The sequence below is a fragment of the Lodderomyces beijingensis genome (assembly GCF_963989305.1).
Source record: "Lodderomyces beijingensis strain CBS 14171 genome assembly, chromosome: 3".
NCBI lineage: Eukaryota > Fungi > Ascomycota > Pichiomycetes > Serinales > Debaryomycetaceae > Lodderomyces > Lodderomyces beijingensis.
In genome coordinates this window covers 380,017-405,495 of record NC_089972.1, presented here as the reverse complement: position 1 = coordinate 405,495, position 25,479 = coordinate 380,017, and the positions used below count along the sequence as shown (strand labels likewise).

The window sequence follows — 25,479 nt, the reverse complement described above, 5'->3', positions numbered from 1 at the left end:
TCTCCCTTTCGTCTTTTTGCTGCTGTTGTTGTCTTTGTTGTTGTAGACACATAATACAAATTAGAGGAGCCGCATGCTTCCATTTCCCAATTGGTACTAATTGTAACCCAACTAAGAAGAAAAGAAATCACCACTGCTACTTTCTACTGTGCTGCTACACCAGAGTTTATGTCCTCACTGAGGTTGGATGGTATGTCCCCTTCGACATATCAATCGGTATAAAAACGAAAGGAGATGCCAGGAGAGATGCGAAGAGGCACTGGCTTTTTTACCGTGAACTCTGTTCTTCCAGATATTTCGTGCAATCGAATCCAAGGAGCAGTTTTAAGAAACAGAGGCTACTTCCTCTTGAGTACTGTTTGGGCACAGAGACTTTGCTGAATTGTAAAGTATATACTTTACCCAAGAGATCTGCCTTTTTCCAATTGGATGCTAAGCTCTCAACTCGAATTGCTCCCCTATAGGCTTTCTTCTTTTTTGGTCTTTTGAATTTTGAAGTTTGTAAGTTCTTAAGTTTTCCTTGTCGATCGATAAATCGATTTAGAGTTGCGAGAGACCACTTTCCCATTTTTCACTAGTGTGACATCACACCAGTTTACGCTCACTGCTTGTATAGATTGATAGTTAGTTAGTTGGTTAGAATGTGTTTTTTTTTTTTTCTTTTAGTAGGTGAGCGCAAATTTTACCAAGTGTAGAAGAAGATGGCTGGCTCTGTCAAGATTTGAAATTTCGACCGATCCGGAAAAAATCGCGAACCTCGAACCTCTCGTTCTTTTTTTTTTTTTTTTTCCATTTCAAACCTCCACCACGACTACCCTCATTGAAGATCCACATAGAGGATCAACCACAACCACATCTACATTGGTTAAGTTCTTTGCACGGTCATAGAGATTTCCGTTCCTTTTGTTGTTTTGTTTGTTTTTTTTTCCATGGGAATGGAATGCAAAGAAGCTTAGGAAAAAAGGAAAAGTAAAGGTGAAGCATGGCTCGACTATCAGAAATATCAACGAATCCGGGAGAATCGTCCGCAACCGGCACGCCGCGTACAGCACAAGAGCTTCAAAGAGAAGAACTACGGAGGCAAAGAGAAGAGATTCGTCGGCAGTACCAAGAGCGACAAAGACAGCAACAGCAACAGTCCTCGGCCGCCGCCGCCGCCGCATCAGGTCTTGGTAGCGGTAGTGGTAGATTCCAATCACCACAACAACAACCTCGAAGACCTGGTGGTGAATCGCCCTTGATTCCGACACCGGCGATTCAAAGACAATCGCCCGCTTTTAGACCCTCGCCACTTCAAAGACCAACCCCATCGCCAAGAGTCCAGAGCACAATCAGAAGAACAACTGAGACGGAAAGTTTGAGAGCAAATGTTGTTGCTCAGTCGGCCTCATCTGCCGAAATCAGGAGACAAGTGACTGCAGAAGTTGCAACTGCATCAACTACTTCAGCTACTACTGCTGCTGCTCGTGCCGGTGCGGCAGCCATGGGACCACCACGACCTCCGGCTCGAACAAGGTCTCCTCAAGGCACAACCGGTCGGAAAACATTACCTGGTACATCCGCACAGCCGTCAGCGTCGAGACCGCAGGAACAACGAGCTCCAGCGAGCTCCAGAAGAACAGCTTCAACCGCAGCAGCAGCACCAACAACAGGAACAAGGACAACAGCGACAGCGCCACGTCGACCGCAACAACCACAACGCACACGCGCGGCACCTCGTGTGAAAAAGAGATATAGACCGGGCCAACTTGCACTTCGGGAAATCCGCAACTACCAAAAATCCACGTCGTTGTTATTGAGAAAATTGCCGTTTGCTCGTCTTGTGAGGGAAATATCGATGGACTTTGTTGGACCCAATTATGGATTGAGATGGCAACTGAGTGCCATCTTGGCTTTGCAAGAATCTGCCGAAAGTTTTTTGGTTCAGTTACTTGAAGATACAAACTTGTGTGCGTTGCATGCCAAAAGAGTCACTATCATGCAGAAAGATATGCAATTGGCTCGTCGATTGAGGGGAAGGGACTGGGTTTAGTTAGTTTTTGTCGGTGGAGAAGGTACAAAAAAAAAAAAATGATAGAAGGAGAGATGCGCAATTTTGGAAAAGTGGTTGTTGTTTTTTGTATAAGCTAGGTCACAAAGGGCCTTATATGTAATATTACTGGTAATACTCATAAGAAATGATTTCATGCTTCTTCTTCTCCTTGCGTTTTCTCATTTTCCTCCACCGGGTTGACAAGAGTTTAGAGACGTCGATATTACCCAGAAGGATCTGTTCGATGTCTCGTTTTTCTTTTTCTTTCTTTTTGTTTTTGTTTTTGATGGGGTCCGTTTTGGGCAAGGTAATTGGTTGTATTTACAAATCCGCCTAGTCCTGACCCCTCTTGGAGTAATTAGTGGGAAAGTCGACGTCAGTATTCCCCAGAAACCACGTTACCAGTAAAATGTCCAGCTTATTGTCACCGCCTCATGCTTTGTTGAAAAGGAGGGCATATGCATTGTCTTGATGACGGAGGGAGGGATCATGCCGTTCGTTTGTGGGGCACAAGCTCTGCCATTTCATGACACAACGTGATAAATGACATCTCCTCACAATTTATCAGCCACTTCTATCAAAAAAAGGGGGCCACATTTCGGCCACCTCACGAGAAAGAGAAAATAGAGAGAGAGGGATTGTCTGCTGCTCAAAACTAACCCAGCTTGAGAACCTGTGAGTAAAGAGTAACCATCACCGAGGGCCCTGTCTCGACTCGACCCGACTCGACTCAACTCGACTCAACCATTCCCCACCCCCCTTTTTTCAAATTGACACAAGGCGGCATGGGGGGGGCCACATAACTAGCAAAATGATACTACCCCTATATTCTGTCGTAAATCTGCATATCTATATATGTATATCTTAGCACTGGTATCTCCGTGTTGTGTGTTCCAGAGTCCAAGAAGAGCTTGACCTCATCGACATATGACGGGATCCCATCGTTACTTTGACGAGGGTCGCTCCAGAATTTTTCATGACACAAAGCCCATGCCCTACTACGCCCCCTTAAAAAGGTAGAAGTGCATAAAAAAAAAAAAAAAGATTCTTAACTCAAATGGCGGGGGTAAACTCTCCTGGTTGTAGTTTTTTTTTTGGACTTCTCGACCGGCTACAGTTGGTGCATGAAGTTACAAATTTGATTGAATTGCAGTCATTTTACTTGAACTGAAAGGAAAGACGGTGGCTTTTTTCATTTTACTTCTCCTCTTCTCCCTTGTACCCAGTAAAAAAAAATAGTGAATGGATCAGCTGAAGCTTCGTGAAGCCGTAGAAAAGATGTCGTCCAGCTGACGACGATCCTTAATTTTTGGGCTCTTTGTAATTAACGGAGTCAGCTAGTGTGAGGAAGCTGTCTTGTTTCTATAGTACCTGAGAGAAAGGAGAGAGTTTATTCATACTTTCGCTGTTGACGACGATGCTGGTGGGTGCTAAAGTTCTGGATTTGAATACTTTAAAATTCTAATTTCGAGCTTGAACTTTAGATTCTCCTTCTTCTTTACCAAGATAGTGATGGATACAGACTCTGTCCAAGATCTCGTTTTATTTGCTTCGTACTTCACTCTCTTTCCTGTCGGTGCAAATTGAAATGGAGTAATGGAGGCGAGGCTACTCGACTCGACTCGACTCAACTCAACTCAACCCGGCCACTTTATTTCATTTTAATTGTTTTTTTTTAAAAAAAAAAAAAGAAAAAAAAAACAGTGTCAGCTCGGAAATTGTGCTTTTGATGTGCGTACGAACAAACAACAAGTTCACGAGACAACACCAGGACATTTAAGAACTAAGCTTTCAACCCTTGAATTCTCAACATAGTGTGTGTGTGTGATTGTTGAGTTGTACCTCACTATTGTTTACGGTTTCGATTTAAAAACTCAGGTTGGTTATACCACTGACTTTTTTTTTTTGTTTTTTTTTTTTTTTTTGGTTAATGGTGGTTGCGCAGATACGATAGAAGAGTTTGGGTTTTTGGATTTTTGGATTTTTGAAATATTGATAGGAGCTGGCGGAAGGGGAGGTATATAACTTTGCAAATATTTCTCCTTGGGATCTTACTCGGATGAAGCATGACCTGTAATACCGACTGAAGCGATGGCGACAACTACTACAACCAAGAGGAAGAAGAAGCTCATCTACAAACAGGACGCCGATGGGGTTTTTAGGTTGAAAAAAGTCGATGATACCGATCATGACACTGTTTCGACAACCACCACAGAGCTCTTGGAGCGGAAAACAAAGGTGGATAACTATCTCAACGAGTTGATGGACTGCTCGTACACGATTGAAGACGATTTAAAGAAAAACTCGGCGTCCGATACAAATCCATTGGATCTGGTGGCTAAACATCAACAAACGGGCCCAAAATCCAAAAAGTGCAAAAAAATAAAACCCACGACTAACAATACATCTTCTAAAAATTTGAAAACTTCATCTTCACCTCCATCTTCACCTTCATCTTCACCTCAATCTTTATCTTCACCCTCTTCTACAAAGTCTCCTCCAAGTACTTCACCAATAACGGCACAGAAACTGAAACCGAAAAAAAAATCCATTTTCTCACCACTCACAGTCAAACTCACTAGCACCATGGCGAAAGCGAAACAAGTTGGCAAACAAGCCCTACGGTTTCATGTACCTAGTTTTTTGTTAGGCATTGTATCGACTATCATGGGCACTGTTTTCAAGAAAGAATTGATACTTCTTACAATTGGCCTAGTTGTCACGGGAATAGTGCTAGCGGTATTGGGAGTCGCGGGCCTTGTGGCCTGCTTGTACCTCGGGTGGATAAAACAAGAAGACATCAAGATTGTTGATCTAGCATTGACATATATGGAGACTAAATTCAACTTTAATCCCTTGAACAAGAAACTACACGCTGATGACGACTCGGGAGAAGAAGATGAAGAAGAAGAAGAACAGGAAGGACAACAAGAAGAAGAAGAAGAAGACGAGGAGGAAGTGGACGAGACTGTGGAAATAATTCAAGAATATGCCCAAAATAGGAGCAAACCGCGACTGAAGCCTGCTACTACTACTGCCACCAAGTATGAGCCACCACCATCTGCTGCGCCACAGCAAAGGCAATCCAAGACCAAAGTTACTCCCTACAGATGTGAAAGAGAACCAAGATCGCCCTATGGTGCTGAAAAGTCTCCGAAGCACGAAAGTTTGCCCGATTTTGGCGCTTTGCAGAATCGAAGCAGGACATCTTCGTCGCAGGATGTACCTGCACTTCAGAGAATAAACTCCGCGCCTCTTCGCTCTATGCCCAAGCAGAAACAATCGCCGCTGCACTATCAACCGATCATACCATCGCCGCCGGTTACATCGTCAAAGAGAACCAGAAACAATCTGGTTGAATCAGGAGGAGGAGGAGGAGGGGGGTCGAGTCCATCTTTCACCAAGCTCTTCCCCACTCTTTCATCGCAGGCTGAAGAACTACCCTTGATAAATGAAGTCAAGTTGGTTGACTCGATTACGGATGATTTTGAAGAGGAGCCTGCACTTGTTGGTCATTCGACAAATCCATTTACTAGGCAACAGTCAATTTTGGGTACACGGGATCATTATAAAAAGTTTGTAGCTAACGCTAACCATTGAAAAAGTTTACTTTTTTTGACCTCTTTGAAATGTAGCAAGCCGGATCTTGAATCTTGAGTCCTGAATCTTGAATCTCGAATCTTTTGCTCACTCTGTTCAGCACAGGAGATTTATTTCCCAACTCGTCATCCACCTCCCTGGTCCTCTTTTTCTTCTTGGATGCCGCACAAAAATTCATTCATGCCCGAAGAAAAGGAAAAAAAAAAAAACAAAGCTCAAAATAAACCTTCAACTTCCTCTAGAAGTCGGCGCCCAGTGAAGGATTAATCCATCTATCCATTTTTGAACAGCAATGCCGTTGTATAAAGAAGACAACTATTTGGTGATTCTGCCTGGCTCCAAGGTCTCCCTTTTCTCATGCGGGTTGAGAGATTCCTTGTCCCCCCCGCAATTCAGGATCCCTTCGGTTGTTTACCAAAGCCACCTGACGCAAGCATACCTCAGCACCCCCAGCAACGACGACGGCGACGACGGCAACGGCAACGGAAATGACGACTTGAAGCCCATTTACCCGATTCAAGACTCGAAAATAGTTGACCTTGACGCGTTCAATGCTCTACTACGGATTATTTTATCGAGCATCATCAAGCTGAATCCGATTTTGACCATCAACCACATACCCATGTTGATAATTGTGCCGAGTCTAACATGGTCCAAACGCCAAGTTGAATACATAACAAAGTTTGTGTTTGAAAAGTTGGAAATCACAGCGTTCAACATCTTGGATCTAAGCCTTGCCTCCGTTTTCAGCATTGGCGGCGGAACAGTCAACTCAACAGTGGTGTACGTGGAAGACTCGAGTATCCAAGTGGTGCCCGTGATTGGCTACCAGTCGATCAAATTTGCCGGCCTGTACATCAAGGGGGCCGGAGCTCATATAATCAACGAGGAAATTAAGGAAAAGGTGAATGATTTGAGCGACAGCCAGATTGAAGATTTGAAATACAGTGGCATATTCGAGTTTTTGCCAGATGGGAAACAGGATGCTCAAGCTGACGCAGCGGCGGATAATGCCGATGGCGAGTTTGACGTGGCTAAAATCGTAGCAGAGTCGAACGGGGCCGACGAGTCGGAGCAAACCAAAATCAAGAACAACAGGAAATACGACAAGAATTTCTTTATTGACTCCCAGACAAAGGAAAAAATCACCATTGGCAAAGAGAGGTTCTTTACCTCGTCACGACTCATTGATGTTATTGCCAAGGGGATATACGACACGCTTTTGAACATTGATGATCTCGACAAGAGACAAGACTGCTACGACAATATCATCCTCGTTGGACCCGTGTTCCAGATCCGCGGCTTGAAAAATCAAGTCATTGCGAAATTGGAGAGCGAATACTTGGTGAGAGAACCGCCGAGCGACAAGAATGGCAACACAGAGTCAAAAGTCAACTCCGCGATTGCCAGGTACCAGCAGACAGATGACGTCGACGACGGAGCCCATTTGCTGACCCTTAGTCAAGTGCCCAATAGCATAGGCTTGGCGAAGCTACCAGAGTATTTCCCCGAGTGGAAAATACCAAAAGCGTTTGGCGGCTCGTGGCAGGACTTGTATTTCCTTGGAGGCGAGATCTACGCTAAGCAGATTTTCTCAGGTGGGTCGCATCACAACAAGGAGTTGTTTGTCGGAAGCGACATGTACGAAGAGAGGGGGCCACAGAGTATATGGGATGTTAGTATCTAAAAAAGAAAAAATAGAAAAGAAAAAGAAAGAAAGAAAGAAAGAAAGAAAGAAAACGCTAGTCTCGTGTTTGAAGTTATGTATTATTATTAGTATTATCATTGAGTGTGGTGTAAAATTGTTCAACTCAAGACATTTTACTCGGGACTCGAACCCGAAACTTTTTCATTTTCTTTCTTATTTCGTCACTATTTAGTCATAACTAAGGTGGATTGTTCGTAGCCCCCTCCCCCCTCCCTTCATTTTTGTTCTTTTTCCCACAATCAGTTGGAAAATCGGCAAATTCTCCTCATTAACAAATTACATCGTCATGATCAACGTGGAGTTTCCACAAGCCTGAATGGTCCTATTCGTGGGAAATAAAAAAAGGGGCACGGTAGTACTTACTGGTTTACAGTTGCAAGTGCGGTTGGCGCTGGTAGAATTCACTCACCTCGGACGAGCTCGTTGCATCCTCTATGCTCTTGTCGTCTCGTTGGCGAATAAAACGCGGGAATCTCAACGATATACCTTTGCCATACTCTGCGTGTGCCGCTTTGTAGATTGGACTAAGCGATAAATCGGCCGTCAACACTTCAAACAACAAGCTAGGGTCAAACCAAACGTCTGGAACGGCATTGGAGTTCGTCTTGTCGTAGACAAAGTACTCTTTGGCGTGCGGTATTTCTGTGGGATGCAACTTGTTGTACAAGTTTGTCAAGTCCTCGTCGCTGAAACCAGTGCCGATTTTGCACGTTGTCTCTAAATCTCCCGTGTCCTGATTGTACGTTGCCAAGAGGAATCCGCCATAGGTTCCTGTTCTCTTGCCTCTGCCGTTATATGCGCCAATCACTACAAGATCCAACGAATCACCCACGCCTGCCAAATAGTCCTTCTTCAACTTTAACCAGTTTCTAGATCTTTTCGACGGCTCGTAGAATGACTCAGTACCTTCTAGCATCTTGACCATCAACCCCTCGCACGAGTCCTTGATGCTTTGGTCCAAAAACTGCTGCAATACTTCCAAAGAAGTTGCATCTTTGAAAGTAGCAAATTGAAATTTCCCCTCCAACGGCTTCAAGTGGCGAAACATCAAGTTCCTCCTTTCTTGTAGCGAGTGTGTGATCAATGACTCATTATTGTAGAACAAAATATCAAACGCGAAAAGACAAATGTGGACTGTGATGTCCTTTTCATTCACGTCTTTCCTCTTTCTGGTTGACAACACTTGAAATGGCAAGATCTTGTTGTTGACTCTGTCCCATGCAACTGCCTCGCAGTCCAATATCATCGAGGTGTGCTCTTGCGTCTTGCTAAATTCTTTGATGATCGAGATCAAGTCCGGGTACCTCTGCGACATGTCTTCGGAGTTTCTCGAGTATATCCGCACCCCGCCATCGGGAGAAAGATGCACTTGTGCCCTTTCACCATCATATTTGTATTCGCAGGTGAATTTTTCATCTTGGAATCTGTCCAACACCTCGCTCATTGACTTGGTAGGCTTGGCCAACATGGGCTTCAAGGGAATTCCAGGAGTCAAATGGCAATGGTCTAGAAGATTAAAGATTCCGTACTTGTAGGCATTTTCAATGATGATTTGGTAATTGGGAATCCTCGTGAACGCCTCTCGGATAATATCCTCTGCCTCGGCTAACTTGGCCACCGGGTCTACTTTGTTACTCTTTTTCGCTTCCCCACCTTCAGCACTTTCGGCGGCTTTCCAGTTTTCGTAATTCACAAATGCCTGTGCCAACCCGACAAGGACAGTCTTTTCAGCTAACCCGATCCGCAACTTGCCCTCTAACGAACGCACGAGGAACTTGGCTTCGTTGTGTTTCAACTCACAAGCAGTCAACATCTTGTTGATCAATCCGATTTTCTTCAGCTGCGAGTCCTTGCCCGTGAATTTGGCAATCTTTGTCAAGTTTTCAAACACAGTGTCCACGTCCAAGCTAGCTGGCTTGAACATCGTCGGCTGGCCCGATCGCGACTTTTGTGCCACCAAACCCAAGTCGCCCACTTTCTTGTAGTCCTCTTTGATTTTCGTTGTGGGTCTTCCGTAACATTCGCTGATGGTTTTGATCAACAAGGTCTCTCCAAGACCTAGTTCCAAATCGGGTTCGTAATCAGGTCCCAATCGATTTATGAAAAGGTAGACGATTTTGATCAACTTGGACTCGTCGTGTTGCTGTTGCAAGATGGTCAAGAAGTATTGCGAGATGATTGCCGTGATTTTCAATCGCGACGACTCGTGCTCCAATTGCTCGAATATGTCGGTCAACGAAGAGTAAGGGATCTTGGATGACGACAATGACTTGTCATTGGGGTTCGATTTCTTTTGCTGTTCCTCGCTCAAGTTTATAAGGGATGCGGCTTCGGTCTCAGATGCTTGTGTAGCTCCAGCTTCAGTTTCAGCTGCAACTCCCTCTTGGCTTGAATCCGACGTTATGGTCTCTTCCTCTGCTGGAGCCAGCATTATCTCCTCATTTTCCTCCTCCTCCTCGTTTGTCTCCAACTTTTGCCTTTTCACCGCTGGCGATGGGATGGTATTGGTGGTGCTGCTACTGCTGTCAACTTCGGCTCTCTTAGTTTGTGTCTTCGTGGGGGATTCCGATGCCTGTTTGCTTTTGGCCAGTGTCGCTGCTGCTGCTGAGCCTGCAAAGAATCTTCCCAATGTTTGTTGCTGTGCCATTCTGTGTATAACGTGCCGATGTGTTCTTGTTGTTTTTGCTATGAGTAGTGTCGCCGACTTTAGCAAGCCCATCAAGTCAATCCCAAAAAACAAAAGACACAAAGCTTTATTCTTTTGGAATTGGAGTGCGTTGCTGTTGTTGAGGTTATTGTTGTTAGAAGTCCGAAAAGTTGGGTTGTAGGATGCCAGTGCAAGGATTTGATATTTGATCTTCACGTGTTTCGATATTTTTCAGAGACGCGTAAAGCATGGCAAAAATGTAATGATAGGGTGACAAGAGAAGGGCTGATTTGCTGACAAGCCTGCACGCCAAATCGGAATCCGAAATCTACTCACTGGATAAAAAGAAAGACATGTTTCAGTAGACAATCAGTTTCTTAAAACGCCTAGCAGTTAGTCGAATTGTCATGGTACACTAGCTTCAACCTTCCTCGAAAAAAAGTTTAAATAGTTACTGGTTAGGACCATTTGACCAGGAAAAAGATGCTGATGCCCCAAGCATAATGACAGCTACGAGGTTGCAAAGGACGGGGCTCTGAGAGTGTGTTGGTGTTGGCATATTGTGAGCTAAAACGTACCCCTTACAGCTTGTGGATATCGTCTGCTGCTCCTGAACAGATATAGATCGGAGTTTTATGTGACAACTAGTTTTGGGTATGCCATCGTTTTTCAACAATAAGACACTTTGGCCGAGTTGGTCTAAGGCGCTAGACTCAAGAACCTTCAAATTCTTGTGACTTTAACGAGTTGTGAATTCTAGTATCGTAAGATGCACGCGTTCGAATCGCGTAGGTGTCACTATTTTTTTTTTTGTTTTTTTTTTTTTTTTTTTCTGCTCATTTTTTCTTCTTCACTGTTCACTGTTTTTTACGCAACAAGCCTAGCTATGTCTAGCCTTTCTCTCCCATAAATTTTTACCAGTGGAATATTCAATATTTGCGACTCATTGGCGTCTCAAGAGTTCACTAGCTTGCTGTGCTCCATGGCAGGGTGGTTGGTGGAAATAGTTGTTGCTTGGGGCAGAACGCAGGGCATTTTCATTCCCAAGAGCTTATTTACCGCATAAGCGACAGAGAGGACCAGACAAATCACATATTAGTAGTTTGACACAGAAACCTACAAGAGCAAAGTAGGAGGTTGTTCCAAGCACATGGTTGGTATCCCCGTCCACCTGTTTTTACACGAGGTTTGTGGGTGAGTTATATAGTCTGTGTTCTTTCAACAATTACGACCACTGTGGAAGCGAAAAAAAAAAAAAAAAAAAAAGAGGAAAAAAATAGAGGTTCCGAGTAACAAAGCCGAAAAAAAAATGCAATGAGCTCGTAAACTATCGCATGCTTGTCCCTCTGTGCAACTCGACAACAAGGGACCTGAAACTTTTGTATGGGAAGGTTCCAAAACATGCACGAAGCTATCGGGAGTGACAATAAATCAAAATGCGTCTTTAAGACATCCCTAATCATACACACACACGCACACACCATTTTTCTTGCTCGAACGGTCTGCGAGTTTTTTTCTCAGGTTAGATCCAAAGTGCTTTTCTTGTCTCTGTCAGGACTTGGCAATTGTGCTCCTTGATGAAGGGATCAAAAGCAAACTGATATTCCTCAGCTTTTTAAGTTGGTTAGAGGTTTACAAAATCGAAATGTTTGCCGTACTGTAGGACGAATCGTATAGTGGTTATTATTTCTGCCTTCCAAGCAGAAGACGTGGGTTCGATTCCCGCTTCGTTCAACTTTTTTTTTCTCTTTTTTTTGTTTAGTTTATTTCTTATCGATTCCACCATTAAAAGTTCCTCCCAAGTCCCCTAGTCTTGGCAAAGTAGCTATATATATGAGGTTGTATTGGCCACCTAAACATCACCCTTCATTTTGGGCCGGTCGGGATGAGATATTACGCCATTGCAGCTGTTTTGCAGCAAACAGTTTACAAACAATATTTAATCAATAGCAACTGCCCATGGGCATTTGATAATCTGTTTTGCACTGGCCCACTCTCAAGTGCTATTCTAGTTCTTAAACTCAGATTTTTTTCTTTTTCGAAAAAACGAGATGGGCCACCGCCTGAGATGTCACCTCGTAATCTTTGGGTTTCTCAACCTGCCGCGTGCTCGTCCATGCATGTTCGATTCGATATTATCTTTCCCAGAGGCCTGCCTTTTGGGAGAAGCGAAGCCAAATATTTGAAATTTAAAAATTAAAACAAAAAAAAAGAACAAAAAAAACATTCAAAATTGCAGTCCGAGGATCCCATGCGGTATACAACTGGCAGACACCCCGAATCTGACAAATAGGCAAACTTCATCAGATTAAAAATAAAAGAAAGTCAAACCAACTCAATTGATCTGGCCACCGACTTGACCACTCCTGCTCGTCCCATTGCAATCTTCTAAAAAAAATCGAAAAAAAAAACAAAAAAAAAAAACAACTCTGCATAATTTCCACCCCAGCTGACTCGGCCTTACCACCTTTCCGATGGGATCCGCTTCTGATTTGAAATACAAGGCCTTTTCATGGTACAGGTTGGCAAGCTATGATCTCTTGTTGTGGGCATTATCAATCGTTTTTGATTGCTTCTTCAGAGAGATCCGACCGCGCGGGGCCTTCAAGATCCCGAGAGAAGGACCAGTCATTTTCGTTGGAGCGCCCCATCACAATCAATTCGTTGATCCGATCTTATTGCAAAACCAAGTCAAACGCGAGGCAAACAGAAGAATCTCGTTTTTGATAGCGGCAAAGTCGTACCAATTGAAGGTTGTTGGAGCAATGGCCAAGTGCCAATTGAGCATCCCCGTGGTGCGGCCCCAGGACAACTTGACCAAGGCCACGGGGAAAATCTATATCGACCCGCAGGACCAATTCAGAATCCTTGGGAAAGGAACCAAATTCACCGAGGAGTGTATGGTGAGGGGCCTAATTGCATTGCCCCAGTCGCTTGGCGCAACTGAAGTAGCGGAAATCGTCTCCGATACTGAATTGATGGTGCGCAAAGAATTTAAGCAGACGCAGCAAATCAGAGAGTTGTTGACAGCTGGAACCTCGTTCAAGAGAGCAGACAAGATTGACCAGAAGCAGGTCTACAAGATGGTGTTTGACCATTTGCTGGACGGCAACTGTTTAGGGATATTCCCCGAAGGCGGCTCCCATGACCGGCCGGACTTGTTGCCTTTGAAAGCAGGAGTTGCCGTGATGGCGTTGGGCGCCATGGAAAACAACCCCGAGTGCGATGTCAAAATCGTCCCCTGTGGGATGAACTACTTTAGCGCGCACAAGTTTCGGTCGAGAGCAGTTATCGAATTTGGCGACCCCATCACTATTCAGCAAGAGTTGGTGAAAAAATACGCCAATCCAGAGACGAGCAAGGAAGCCGTTAGGGAGTTGTTGGATTTGATCAGCACGGGTTTGAAAGCCGTCACTGTTACGTGCGAGGATTTCGAAACCTTGATGCTCATTCAAGCAGCGCGTAGGTTATACGCGGGGAACTTTGCGCAGCAACTTCCCTTGCCCTTGATAGTGGAGATGAACCGAAGATTGGTTGTCGGGTACCAGCACTACAAGGATAAACCGGTCATACAAGAATTGAAAAAACAAGTAGTGGAGTACAATGACATGTTGAAGAGTTTGCATTTGCCCGACCACCATGTGGAAAGTTGCCGCGAAGAAGTCAACAAACTACAGCTAGTTCCAATCTTGATCTACAGAGTTGTCAAACTCATCTTTCTATTCATTTTGGCCCTTCCCGGTGCGAGTCTTTTTGCTCCCGTCTTCATCTCCTCCAACTATATCTCGAAACAGAAGCAAAAGGAAGCATTGGCCAACTCCGTTGTTAAGATCGAGGCCAACGATGTAATTGCCACTTGGAAAATCTTGGTTGCCATGGTGATTGCACCGGTTGTCTATTCCTTCTATGCCACCATTGGAACCTACTACTGCTACACACGAGGAATCTTGACATCATTCAAGTTGCTCTGGTTGTGGTGTTTCTTGTACATTCTTGGTGTTCTTGTCACCTACAGCGCATTGCTCACTGGAGAACAAGGCGTTGATCTATTCAAGTCCATAAGACCGTTGTACCTTTCGATCAAATCAGGGTCCTCAATTCGGCTGTTGAAGAAGATGCGAAACGAGTTGAGCGAAGAAATCACTGAAGTCGTCAACACGTTCGGTCCAGAATTGTACCCCAGAGACTTTAACTTGCTAGAGTTGAAGCACTCTTTGAATATAACGGATGAGGTCAACTACGTTGCCTCGGACGAGGAAGAAGACCGCAAAACGGAAGAACTCAAAAACAGAAGACAACTTCGGAGAAAAGCTGAAAGAAGAAGCAAGAGATCCAAGTCACGAGATTTCGATAACGGCAGCCTTTCAAACTCTTCGTCGATGTCGGATGGGATGTCCTTGCTTGCCGATCCGAGATCGTACACAAACTTGGCCATTTTCAGCGACTACAACTTGTTCAAAAACACTCACAATAAGAACTTGAGGTTGGAACCGCAGTCAAAGTTTACCTCGAGTGTTTCTTTGAACCTGAAGTTCCCATCTAGTGCCTCTTTGAATCTGAACCCTGGACAGCAGCAGGACTATGTTCGATCGCCGTTGGGTGGCGTTGGCGGTAATGGTGCCGATGCCGGTGGTCGTCCTTCGCTCTCAAAATCTCCTTCGGAGGAGCAAATCGAGTTGAACTTTGACGTTCGTGCGCCTTTGAAAAATAAAATCAGAGACATGATGCGGAAGAATAGGAACCAGTGAGTCCTTTTTTTTTGAGTGGAGGAGCACGGTTGAGTAAAATTTGCCGCAAGTTGTTGAATAATGAAAAAAAGAAAAAGAAAAAAGAAAGAAAGAAAAGAATTGAACGTTATGACTTTTAATTTGATAACTCCCAGCAACCTCTGAGAAAATCATCTCTTTCATATATCGAGCGGAGCACTTTGAGCAAAACGCATGCGCTATTTTTGTTTTTTGCTTCTTTTCTCGGACTTTGACACTTTAATTTCTACCCGGCATGACTATTTTGATGCCAATACCCTATTCGAGAAAAGAACCACCTCCATTTGGCTCACGATCTTGTCAGAACGGGGCGTCTCCTCGACAGTGAGATATTCGTTGTGAGTAAATAAGAGCAAAGTTTTTTTCTTTGGAGGTGCTAGTTTTGCAGCTTATTGTCGGTGTGAGGTATAATCTTATCTCGGGTCTCCATTGCACCTCACTTAATGTTGCTGAAGTAAGGGGAGGAAGAAGGGGTATATCACGATTGTTAGCCAGATCAAGATCCATACTCGATTTTGTACTAAAACGGCATGTAAAGCTTACACAAGATCTGCATCACGTATCGAAGCCGCACAGTGCACAAGATTCCAGATACGAAAAAAATGCATCCTAACACCAGCCTTTTGGACATCCATACCGCAATATTTAACGGACAGACCTCTTTTTCTTTTTTTTTTTAGTTTTTTTTTGCAACAATAATTTCCACTCTCATTCCAATTTCTTGGTTCAGCTTTGCTAACTGATAAAAGATATGAAAAAACCACGAGAAGATAAGTAAAGCTCACTCACTCTAGAGTCATTGGCATCACTTTTTGCAAAAAAAAAAAAAAGGGTGGTAAGGCCTGTAAGAAGAATATTTTCACAGTATTGGCGCATAATTTGTCCAAAGATTCAGAGTAATCTCCATGCGAGAACCATCCCATTTAACAAATGTCACAGATACTTAATACTTGAACGTGTGTACGCTCCAGAAGAAAAAAACCGAACAAAATCGAAAAAAACCAAGAAAGCATGACTAATATGTGCCTAGGTAGCTGAACGGTGATTTCACTCAGTAGTCATACGAGAGAACTGAGCTTTTGAAGCACCTACATTTTGCGCCACTCCCAGCTTTTTTGCATGAACTTCCAAACGAGAAGGTTCTGAGATGATTAACGGCTACGTCATAATTGAAAAAAAAAAGAATGCCGAGAAGAGATTATTTGGAGCCTCCGTGTGAGGTGAGCACACACGTATGCAACGGGACAATATTTGTGTAGCGTCTCTAAAGCGCATACGCGCAAACGCATGCTCGCTCCCTCGTTCGCTATTCAAAATACCCAACTAAGCTGGCGTTGCCTGAGCTCAGCCCAGGGCCAAAAAGAAAAAAAGACAAAAAAAAGTCGAACTCGGGAGTCTTTTCAAATTCAAAGGGCTTCATCACAGTCTACACATTAGTAATTCACGTCTCTGTTGACGACGTGGAAGTTTCAGATCGGCAAGACTTGGTGAAAGGACGTGTGATAAATGTTTAAACGCCAACTTTGATTTAGAGGAGAGCGGCTTAGTTTCGCTCGTGCCAGAGCCCTTACTTTACTTAAAATCTGAGACATACATAATAATTCACGATGCATACGACGATGCTGCTTGTTTTTCTATTTCTCTGTCTTTATTTTTTTTTTTGCTTGATGCGACGTCATATGAATAAGGAATTCCGTAGATAACGTTGCTGCATTCTTCCGGAGCGGTTGGGACCATCCAACTGTGTGAGATATCCAACCACACGAAAGTCAATAATTTTCGTCGACTCTCTCTATACCGTGGTGATGACTGCGCTGGGCTAAAAACGACGCGACGTCCCACACAACATGTATTTTGAAACACTCCTTCTTTTTATCACTTGCTGGAAAAGTTTGCAAGGACAAACATCATGCAAAGTAGCAATCACTCGTGCAGTTTCATGGTCTAGGGACTTCCCAGGAGACGATAAACAAACAGAAACAAAGAAAAAAAAAGCAAGAAACGAAACGTGCGGACAAGTTCTGAGGTTCTGAGGCAAAGTAAAGAGTTCTTGGTGAGAGCAAGCAATTCTAAAAAAATTCTCGTCGACAACTCTATGTGGGGGTAAGTACCACTTGATTTCAATCTCTCCTTCGAGCAGGACGCATTTTCGTGCTCCCGCCACACCGTGGGAGCAAACTGGCGAATCCAAAGTGAAACCAGAACGTTTTTTTTTTTCAAGAGTTAAAAATTATGCAGTTTTACATCACTCCACAAGATGCTGTGTTTGCTTTATTTTTAAAGTTTTTTTTTTTCATTCTTTTCGCTTAAGACAGGCACCGCAGCCACAAACAAAGTGCGAAGTCCGTTGGCCGGAATGAGCCCACAAGGTTGGCTGCGGAGCAGTATGGAGATAAAAGTATGAATTTATAAGTATGAAGTTATATCTAATATATAGAGATATAAACTATATATAAATATAAATACAAGTATAAATAAGTATAATATAATTCTCTTTCTAATAAAGTTCCGAAAGATCCTTGAAAATTTTACGATCGCTCTACGGATTGTCTCATTTTTTTTTTATTTTTTGTTCTTCGGGTTCCCCCTTAATAGGTGGAGATGATGTCCTTCGTCAAGTAGCGAAGAAGTCTGAGCTCTAGGGTCATTCAAACGTCAAATGTAGGTCACTGTTCATACTCTCCCCCTCCACATTCCTTCTCTAGCCTCAGGGTAACTAGCTTGTATTGTTATCGCCCTTTTTTTTTATAGAGAGGGCAATTTCTCTACAGAAGCGACGCGATCAATTGATAATGTGACACCGCACAATGCAAGATTACAAAATGAAGGAAGGAAGAAACAAAAAAGAATAACAAGATTGAACTGCCCCCCAGCTGATTTGTTTTTTTTTTTCAACGGATTTAGAAAAGAGTAAATGAGGCCTTGCTGTTGGAGTCCGGGCAGCATTGATTTGTGGCAAGACGTGCGAGGGCTGCGAGGGATATGGAACGAAAAAAGACGTTTCCGCTAACTTCCCTGCCGAAGTCCGTGCCAAAACCAACCCCCACTTGGGCGGAGGAGGAAAAGATAGGAAGAAGGGAGCACCATTATGTCTCACCACTTTCTGAACTGGCTGTCATGCTTAGCTACAGCAAGAATTTAGGGAGAGTAATACCACGAAAGGGGAGGGGGGTCCTCGTTAAACAAAAAAAAAGAAGATTGTTTGATTAGCCGCTGTTGTTTGAGACAATGTTCCCAGTAAAAGTTTTGACGGGAGACATCGAAACCGTCAATTGGATGTGAAACGTGGACTATATACGGTGAGTTTATTTGATGAGGGAGAGTAGAGTCGATTTGATTAGTGGCGGGGGTTCATGGTCAAATGAAGGGAGATACGGCTTCTGACTTGAACACAGCACACAGCACAGACACAGACAGAGACACAGACACATCCAATGCATTGACAAGCTGGGAAAACTTGAAAAATTGTATCCACCTCCCCACCCCCACCCGTCAACTTGGGTTGCTTTTCCAACTGAGAGCACCCAGCCTTTTTTTTTGGTTTTTTTTTTTTCTGGCTAACTCCGGCCGAAGTTTTGTCACAACAGTGTATATTGGGGCCGATTTGATTTTAAGTGCCACTCTCAAGTTGAGTAGTAGACGATGCCGGATACCGCGCTTTCTTCCGGTTTAGAGTGTGGCGAGGGAGAGAGAGGGAATATCGATTGGCATCGGTTTCAGATCTAAGAAACCTTGTATATATACACATCTTCCTAGTTCCAGCTAAGGACTATATATATACATGTGACGACGGTGGTGGCAGTTGAGGAGATGCGATGCAGTGATCCGGCTGTCCTTGTTTTCGGAGTCAATCGTTTTCCATGTTCTCTTCCTTAAGCCAACCCCTTCGCCACTCTCTCCATCAAAAACACAACGGACTCATCTTCATGTGCAAAGGTTATCTTCAATGCAACATATGCTACTTCTCGAGGATGCCGTTCTTCACTTGAAATAAAAAAAAAAAAAAATTAAAAAAAAAAAAAACACGCACTCTTACATGTTATGTATAAATACATACAGCGGACTTCGGTCTGGGCAAAAGTTTTTCAGTGTATGTTACCGTCGTCCCTATTTTTTTTTCCCCCGCCACAAGCACACAAGACAGTGAACGACACATTCATTTCTTTTCGCGTTAGCGTTGATGTTGGAGGTGGTGGTGGACATCCCCTAGACTGAGTTTTCAAAGGCGCAAAGTTTCTGAAAATCAGCGTGGTTTTTTTTTTCCCTTTATAATTTTAAGGTGGTAATTGGCGGTGGCAGAAATAAGCTGCAACAACAACGGATTTCAGCTTTGAGACACAAAGATGATTTTGGATGCAACCAGAACTACAACTGGCACACCAACACAACAATTAGATTCAACTAGACAGCCACTGAGCGTGAGCAGAGAGAGCGGGATAGCGCAAGGGCGAGGGCGAGTGCGAGTGCGAGGGAGGGAGAGACAAAGAGAGAGCAATGAAACAAGTTGGTATGTTTTGTGGTGATGTACAATGGATTGAACCGGTGTTGGAGCTCCGTTAATAAACCAAAAATCAATACCAAAAGGAATAATGGTGATCGTGATAGTGATAGTGACGGTGACCGTGACGGTACACCGAAATAGAGCTTCAATCTCTTTCCTTTTCCTTCCCTTCCCTTTTCCTGCTCCCCCCCATGGCCATGGTAAAAAATAAAAAAAGAAGCAGCAGAAGAATACTAGAGAAGAGGACAGAGCACATTGCAGAGAGACATTGTTTCTGATACCGGGGTTCACCAGCTATGCAAATGTTGCTTCTTTGAAATCCTCTGCAATGCAGAGATATATAAATACCTCGCAAAGGTATCAAACTAAAAAAAAATTTCGATTCTTTATGCGATTCCCACACACTTGTTGAGACTTCCAGAAAACAGCCTACTTAGATCAAAAGTCAGACAAATCTTAGACAACTTCTTCAAGAAGCAAAAATAACTAGATTGCAACGTCCACAACCAACCATCCATCTCCCATTGCAACGGCAAGTAAAAACAACAAGTGAAACACCTAAAGCAATCTCAATTGAAGTCGAACGAAAGAAAGAAATAAAAAAAAATTAAGGTTTGAGTGTAGAACTTTTTTTTAAAAAAAAAGAAAAAACCCACCATAGGAGATACCACTATAAAACTACTTTGAAAAGCACCACCCAATACCACCTCCAATTTCACCCAACCCACAGGAGTCAATAATACACCTATAGGATAGTTGGAAAGAGGCAAAGCACCAACACAACATCCACAACTTCATCAACACACGCAACGCAACAGTTTGCATTTTAAAGTTCCCTAAGGAGGGGGGTTTATAACACATTTTTTACTCCTTTTTTTTTACCCCCCTTCCGTCAACTTTATTTATTTCGAGTTGCAACCACCATCATCGAAAAGACATACCCACACACATACACAGGTAATTGTTTGTCTAAAATATCTACATATATGTCATGGTAGAATTCAATCGAGGGGGCTACTCCAACAACTACGTTAACCACAACGGCAGCAACACTTTTGTTAGTGGCTCCAGTGATAGCACAGGAAATCAACGTGGATCTCCAAGCACGAGCACAACGTCCAATGAGTTTATGTCCAGTCATGATTCGTTTGACAAACAGAGGAGCATACCTCCCCTTCGGGTGGCTGTGCCCTCACTACTGATGCCTCCGTCACTACCCACGTTTTTATCTTCAGCTTCAACTTCAGCTTCAGCTGCCGTGCCACTACCACCTCAGCACTCGCTAATGTCACTACCACCACCAATAACTTCGGCAATGAACGGCCATGGAACGCCGCCGCCGCAAATACTCAATAATCACCAGAACAGCTATAACAGTCCCAGTAATAATAGTGTAATGTCAAATGGCAGCCACTTTTACCCGCACCATTTGCAAAATTTTGCCCCATTTCCCTCCGTGAGCCTGCTGCCGCAGCCGCTTCAAATACCACTGCATCGCTTAAACCTGAACCTGAACCCAAATCTCATAAACTGTGGCCAATTGCTACCACACCCACAACATCAACCACAACATCAACCACAACATCAGCATCAAAGTCAACATCAAGGTCAACATCAACCTCAGGGTCAATCTCAAACGCAATCAAGCCTGCCGCAACCTCTGGGTCAATCTCAAACGCAATCAAGCCTGCCGCAACCTCTGCTGCACAAGGTCCACCGTCACACCAGTAGTACTAGCAGTTTAAACAACAGAGCCACCCCCGAGTACCAAAGTCCTACTTTAAAGGTTGCCGAAAACTTGAATGGCAACACCATCAACCGCGACAAATTCCAATCGCAACTGTACCACATGGGAAACCAATCACCTTCAAACATACAATACGTGAGACAGTTTCTGCACCATTTGAACCCGACGTTTGCCGTTAATTTAAAGTTTAGCAGAGACTTGAATGCCATGACGCGGGATTGGACCCAGGAGGAAATCAAGGACCGTCGTCGACTTGTTAGATTCAGTTATCATAACAATACCAGTGCTAATGAATCCAACAACATCATGCAAGAGATCAACTTTGAGCCATTGAGGGCTACCGATTACGATAACACCAAAGCCATCATTTCGTGCATCTATTGGAAAGAAAAGAGCAAATTCATCTGTACGTCGGTTGACATCATCTTGCTTTTAGAATACTTTGTCCATCAGAGCTTTGGAATCGAAGAAAAGAACAGAATTCGAAGGAATTTGCAAAGTTTAAAACCAAAGACTGTTTCGAGATCAAATAGAGATGACCGGGATTTTTTCAGCCTCATTATGAGTATGGAGAACCCAAGACCGAGGAACATTGAAAAGGACTTGAAAGTTTTCAACTGGAGCGATTTGGGCAAGGCAATCACCAAGGTGATGTCCAAGTACTACGTCGTGTCCCCGCCTTCGCCCCAGGCATCGAATTTGTGGGCCAACCCATCATCTACCACGAGTTCCAATTCATTGGCTGGCGACAACAGGGCCGTGGAGTATATCCCCAACAGCGCCTCTGGCTATCATTCGCGGCCTCCTTCTTCGAATGTAAATTACGATGCAGCAGCAAACCAGTCTCATCATCTCCTAAGCACCATTACCAATGCAAACCCTTCTAATTCCCAAAATGAAAATTCTTTTAGAGACGGCACACACACGTATGCGACGGCAGCACCACCATCCTCGGTGCCGTCCTCGGTGCCGTCCTCGGTGCCACCATCATTACGCCGCACATCTCCTGACGATAGCGACTACAACGATTCCTTATCTAGCTCGGGAGGCGAACAGCTGTATGATCGGCTACTGAAGCCCAATTATCCTTCTCGTCTCCAATCGGTGCCAATCCCACGTTATCCTCCGAGCATGCAACCTTATGGCCAGAACTTTGCCATTGACAACCACGAATCCTCGAATTCGAATGGAAAGCTGAAAAACAACACCCCTTTTGCTCCTCAGGTGGGATTTCCATTGCCTCCACTTCGTTCCAATTTGACGTCGAACATGCAATCCAATACACCAGCTCCGCCATCGACGTTTGACTCGTCAAACAACTCATCAAACAACTCGTCGACGCCACCGGATTCCTCAGCGGTGCCAACGGCATCGTCGGCGTTTTCCAACGAAAGCCCCGAGAGAAATAATGCCGAAGAGCACCCTCCTCCGAAAGATGTGCATAGTTTGTCTGCTTCGTCGTCGTCGTCAAAGATACAGCAGACCAAGAGCAGATACCATCCGGACAACAATACCAACTCCACTTTGTACCCGTCCACAAATAATTTTTCAAAAAGCCCTTCTTCAAACAAGAATGAAGGCGAGGGAGCCAACTCGGGTTCAGAGAGAGGGTCGAGCAACGAGGATGTTTCTAGCGCGTCTTCGGGAGAGAATAGCGCCAACTTTTCGGGAAGTAGCGGCAAAAACGGTTCTGCTGCAAACTCGGGTAGTGAGTCGAGCAGCTCGAAAGATAGCAATAGTTTGCTTTCTCTAAATAGAGACTCTGGAAATTCAAGTCATGCTTCGTCACGCTCAAACTCGACTGCGAGCTACGCCAACGGCAAGTTCACCCCGCTCAGGTTTGAGTACATGGGGAGCAACAACAATGGCAGCAAGAGCCATCTCCGCGACTTGGTTGAAAATCTGAACTCGCCCATCTCGGAATACGCATACGAGGAGAATGGTGGCGACGAGGACGAAGATGGGTCCATGGAGAGCGAGTACCGCGACTCGAACCACAACTCGGGTGGCGACGACGGAATGGACATTGATGCAGACGGCGAAGGAAAAGCGCTCAACAAGGTGATGTATAAACCAAAGAAACCAAAGCACAAGCAGAAACAGAAGCAGATGCACCGGGAATTGGCCGGTGGGCAAAGCTCAAATTACTTTGACGACAATAACGGCACCGAGCAAAACCCGGCTCGCGAAAAGCCAAAGCTCCCGTCGATTTTCCTGTTACTAAAGCCCAATTTCCAAAATAACGAAATGTCGATGCCCGCGTTGGCAGATGATAATGTCCCCAAGCACAAGCTTCCTTCAATTTCAAAAGTCCAGAAATGGAAAGATTATTAAATAAAGCTATAGACTTATATACTACTAATGACTACATTTACGACGGTAAGATGAAATGCAACATTATTTATTAGTGACACTCAACTGCAAACCAGCTCTCTCTCTCCTTCTCTCTTTCTCTCCCACTCTACTTGTTCAAGTAGAACTAAACTAAAACAGAACCAAAACAGAGGAGAAGGCTCTTTGAGAGGCCAAAATGAGTATCAATAGTCTTTACTTTTCTTTCTTTTTTTCTCTTTTTTCTACTTTAGCTACTTTTTCCCTGCTGAATAGAATCTTTGAAATTTGGGGTGTTTTGGAAAGTGGCTCCCTTTTCTGGGTCAATTGTAACATAACTCAAGTAGTCACCAGGAGTGTACGCTGCTGCCTCTCCTTGGCTCGTCTTGGGTTCAACATGGACTAATAATTTTTCATTTACAACTGTCTCCCTTGGCTTGGACTCGCCAATTCTTCCCAAAACACCTCTCCTGAGTTCCCTTGTGCCGGATTGTATAAGCAAGTTTCTTGGGCCAAACACCTTTACAAAATCGTCATTCCCCAAAAGGAAAGCATTCGTCTTTGCAGTCATGGTGGAAAATAATGCTTTAGTTCTAGCCCACGCCACTCTCAGCCAGTAAGCGAAATTCTTCGTTTGGACCACAATTTGCTCCCAAGCAGACGGCAGAACCAAGGTGGGGCTACTCTGAGTACTGGTCTCCGCCTCTACGTCCACTTGCTTTGGCTTATCGGCATTTTTGGGTTCCAAATCATTGTTGGACCCAAAACTGCCATTCTCCAATATGCAATTCTCAATGTCAAATGGCCCATTGACGGTGATGCCCAAAATCGCGCTTTTCCGAATCAAAATCTCTTCATTTTCAACCAATTCCAACTGGTACACGCCGCCGTTTCCGACCACGCCAACTTGGCCCCTCCCGCTCAACAAGGTGTATCCTCGATGCAAAAAGCTCCGAAGTCCCGTGCCCTTCCTACTGATCTTCAAGTCCCGCGCCAAGCTTCGCGAGACACGTTTAGGGAATTTGTGCATGCTCACAGATAACGAGTTCCCCGTGTACGCCTGTATGGCGTCCTTGTTCAAGATGGCCCAATCGGTCGATCCGTCAAGCACCAAGCTCACAAAGGACTTTTCGCTGTTGCTCTTGCTGTTGTTTTTACTGCTCACGAGTGTGGATATAGGCACCGTTGACACTAGTTTCTGGTATCCCAACACTTTCCCCCCATTAAAGGCAAATCTGTCCCACCATAGCGGGAACTCTAGTGTATTTCGAATAGTCAGTGCTGCTGCCGTTGTCGAAAGCCCGCCTGAACTCGAGGATTTATGCGATTGGATTCCGTAAATCGAGAGTAGCGATCCGCGTCTCAAGTATATCGGCACGGATGGCGGCAAGTGCACAGATAGTATGGTGGGCGGGGTCCCCAACGCGTTGAGCTTGGCAAATTCGAGACTCTGGTACGAGGCTAGCAGCTCGACGGGCTGGATGTTTATGGGGTCCGTGGAGGTCTTGTTGAGGTTTACAATGTCGTCCGGATCAATTTTGCCCTTGATGGAATGCAATGAGTTGGGGATGGAGGCATGGCTTATCGATATCGATCGCCTTTGCATGCAACATCTAGTGCCATTCCGCATCATAATCTTTTGAATGTTTTTTGGGGGGGGCAGGAGGAAGTTCGGCTGATCAGAGAGGAGCTCCTTTTTCTGGAGTGTGGGTGCTTCGAGAACTTTTCTTTTTTTTTTTTTTTATTTTTCAGCGAGGGTTCGTTATTGGCTTGATGCAAATTAAAGATCGCGAATCGGCTGAGGGTTTGGTGGTGGTTGCTATAAACAGGCTTTTGCTTTGTCTACGGGAGAGAGAGATGCCCAGTCTTGATTACACTTTGTTAAAGATTTGGTCATTGCCTCAGCGTAGCGACAGTGAGCAAGCCGTGAGAGTCCTTTCTTTTTTGGACTCGTTCATTTTCGAATTTTTCAGAGAGTGGTGATCGATTAGGTTGTGTTATATTCTGGATCATAATTTAGCCTACGGTTTGGCTTCCCAATCTACTTAGTCATTGCTATGCAAACAAGCATGAAAGACATTTCACCTGATCATGCCTCTCGCCGAATTTACCAAACCCTGCCAAAGTCAAATGATAAGCGGCCGTCC

The 25,479-nt window shown here is 44.3% G+C and overlaps 7 protein-coding genes across 7 annotated transcripts; 5 read left to right on the top strand and 2 right to left on the bottom strand. All coding sequences in view use genetic code 12, as the record gives it.

Annotated features, from left to right (window-relative positions):
- Positions 1-982: 982 nt before the first annotated feature.
- Positions 983-2,032, top strand: LODBEIA_P22750 (uncharacterized protein; the record flags this gene model as incomplete). Its single annotated transcript, XM_066972256.1, has 1 exon — positions 983-2,032. The coding sequence occupies one exon, from the start codon at positions 983-985 to the stop codon at positions 2,030-2,032; it is 1,050 nt and encodes a 349-aa protein (XP_066829213.1).
- A 2,091-nt stretch (positions 2,033-4,123) lies between these two features.
- Positions 4,124-5,632, top strand: LODBEIA_P22740 (uncharacterized protein; the record flags this gene model as incomplete). Its single annotated transcript, XM_066972255.1, has 1 exon — positions 4,124-5,632. One exon carries the CDS (start codon positions 4,124-4,126, stop codon positions 5,630-5,632), a length of 1,509 nt encoding a protein of 502 aa, XP_066829212.1.
- A 292-nt stretch (positions 5,633-5,924) lies between these two features.
- Positions 5,925-7,319, top strand: LODBEIA_P22730 (uncharacterized protein; the record flags this gene model as incomplete). The annotated part of the gene is made up of 1 exon (XM_066972254.1): positions 5,925-7,319. The coding sequence occupies one exon, from the start codon at positions 5,925-5,927 to the stop codon at positions 7,317-7,319; it is 1,395 nt and encodes a 464-aa protein (XP_066829211.1).
- Positions 7,320-7,707: 388 nt separating this feature from the next.
- LODBEIA_P22720 (uncharacterized protein) lies at positions 7,708-9,987 on the bottom strand (the record flags this gene model as incomplete). Its single annotated transcript, XM_066972253.1, has 1 exon — positions 7,708-9,987. The coding sequence occupies one exon, from the start codon at positions 9,985-9,987 to the stop codon at positions 7,708-7,710; it is 2,280 nt and encodes a 759-aa protein (XP_066829210.1).
- A 2,474-nt stretch (positions 9,988-12,461) lies between these two features.
- On the top strand, positions 12,462-14,735 carry LODBEIA_P22710 (uncharacterized protein; the record flags this gene model as incomplete). The annotated part of the gene is made up of 1 exon (XM_066972252.1): positions 12,462-14,735. One exon carries the CDS (start codon positions 12,462-12,464, stop codon positions 14,733-14,735), a length of 2,274 nt encoding a protein of 757 aa, XP_066829209.1.
- Positions 14,736-20,245: 5,510 nt separating this feature from the next.
- On the top strand, positions 20,246-23,335 carry LODBEIA_P22700 (uncharacterized protein; the record flags this gene model as incomplete). Its single annotated transcript, XM_066972251.1, has 1 exon — positions 20,246-23,335. The coding sequence occupies one exon, from the start codon at positions 20,246-20,248 to the stop codon at positions 23,333-23,335; it is 3,090 nt and encodes a 1,029-aa protein (XP_066829208.1).
- A 247-nt stretch (positions 23,336-23,582) lies between these two features.
- LODBEIA_P22690 (uncharacterized protein) lies at positions 23,583-24,965 on the bottom strand (the record flags this gene model as incomplete). Its single annotated transcript, XM_066972249.1, has 1 exon — positions 23,583-24,965. The coding sequence occupies one exon, from the start codon at positions 24,963-24,965 to the stop codon at positions 23,583-23,585; it is 1,383 nt and encodes a 460-aa protein (XP_066829207.1).
- Positions 24,966-25,479: the final 514 nt, after the last annotated feature.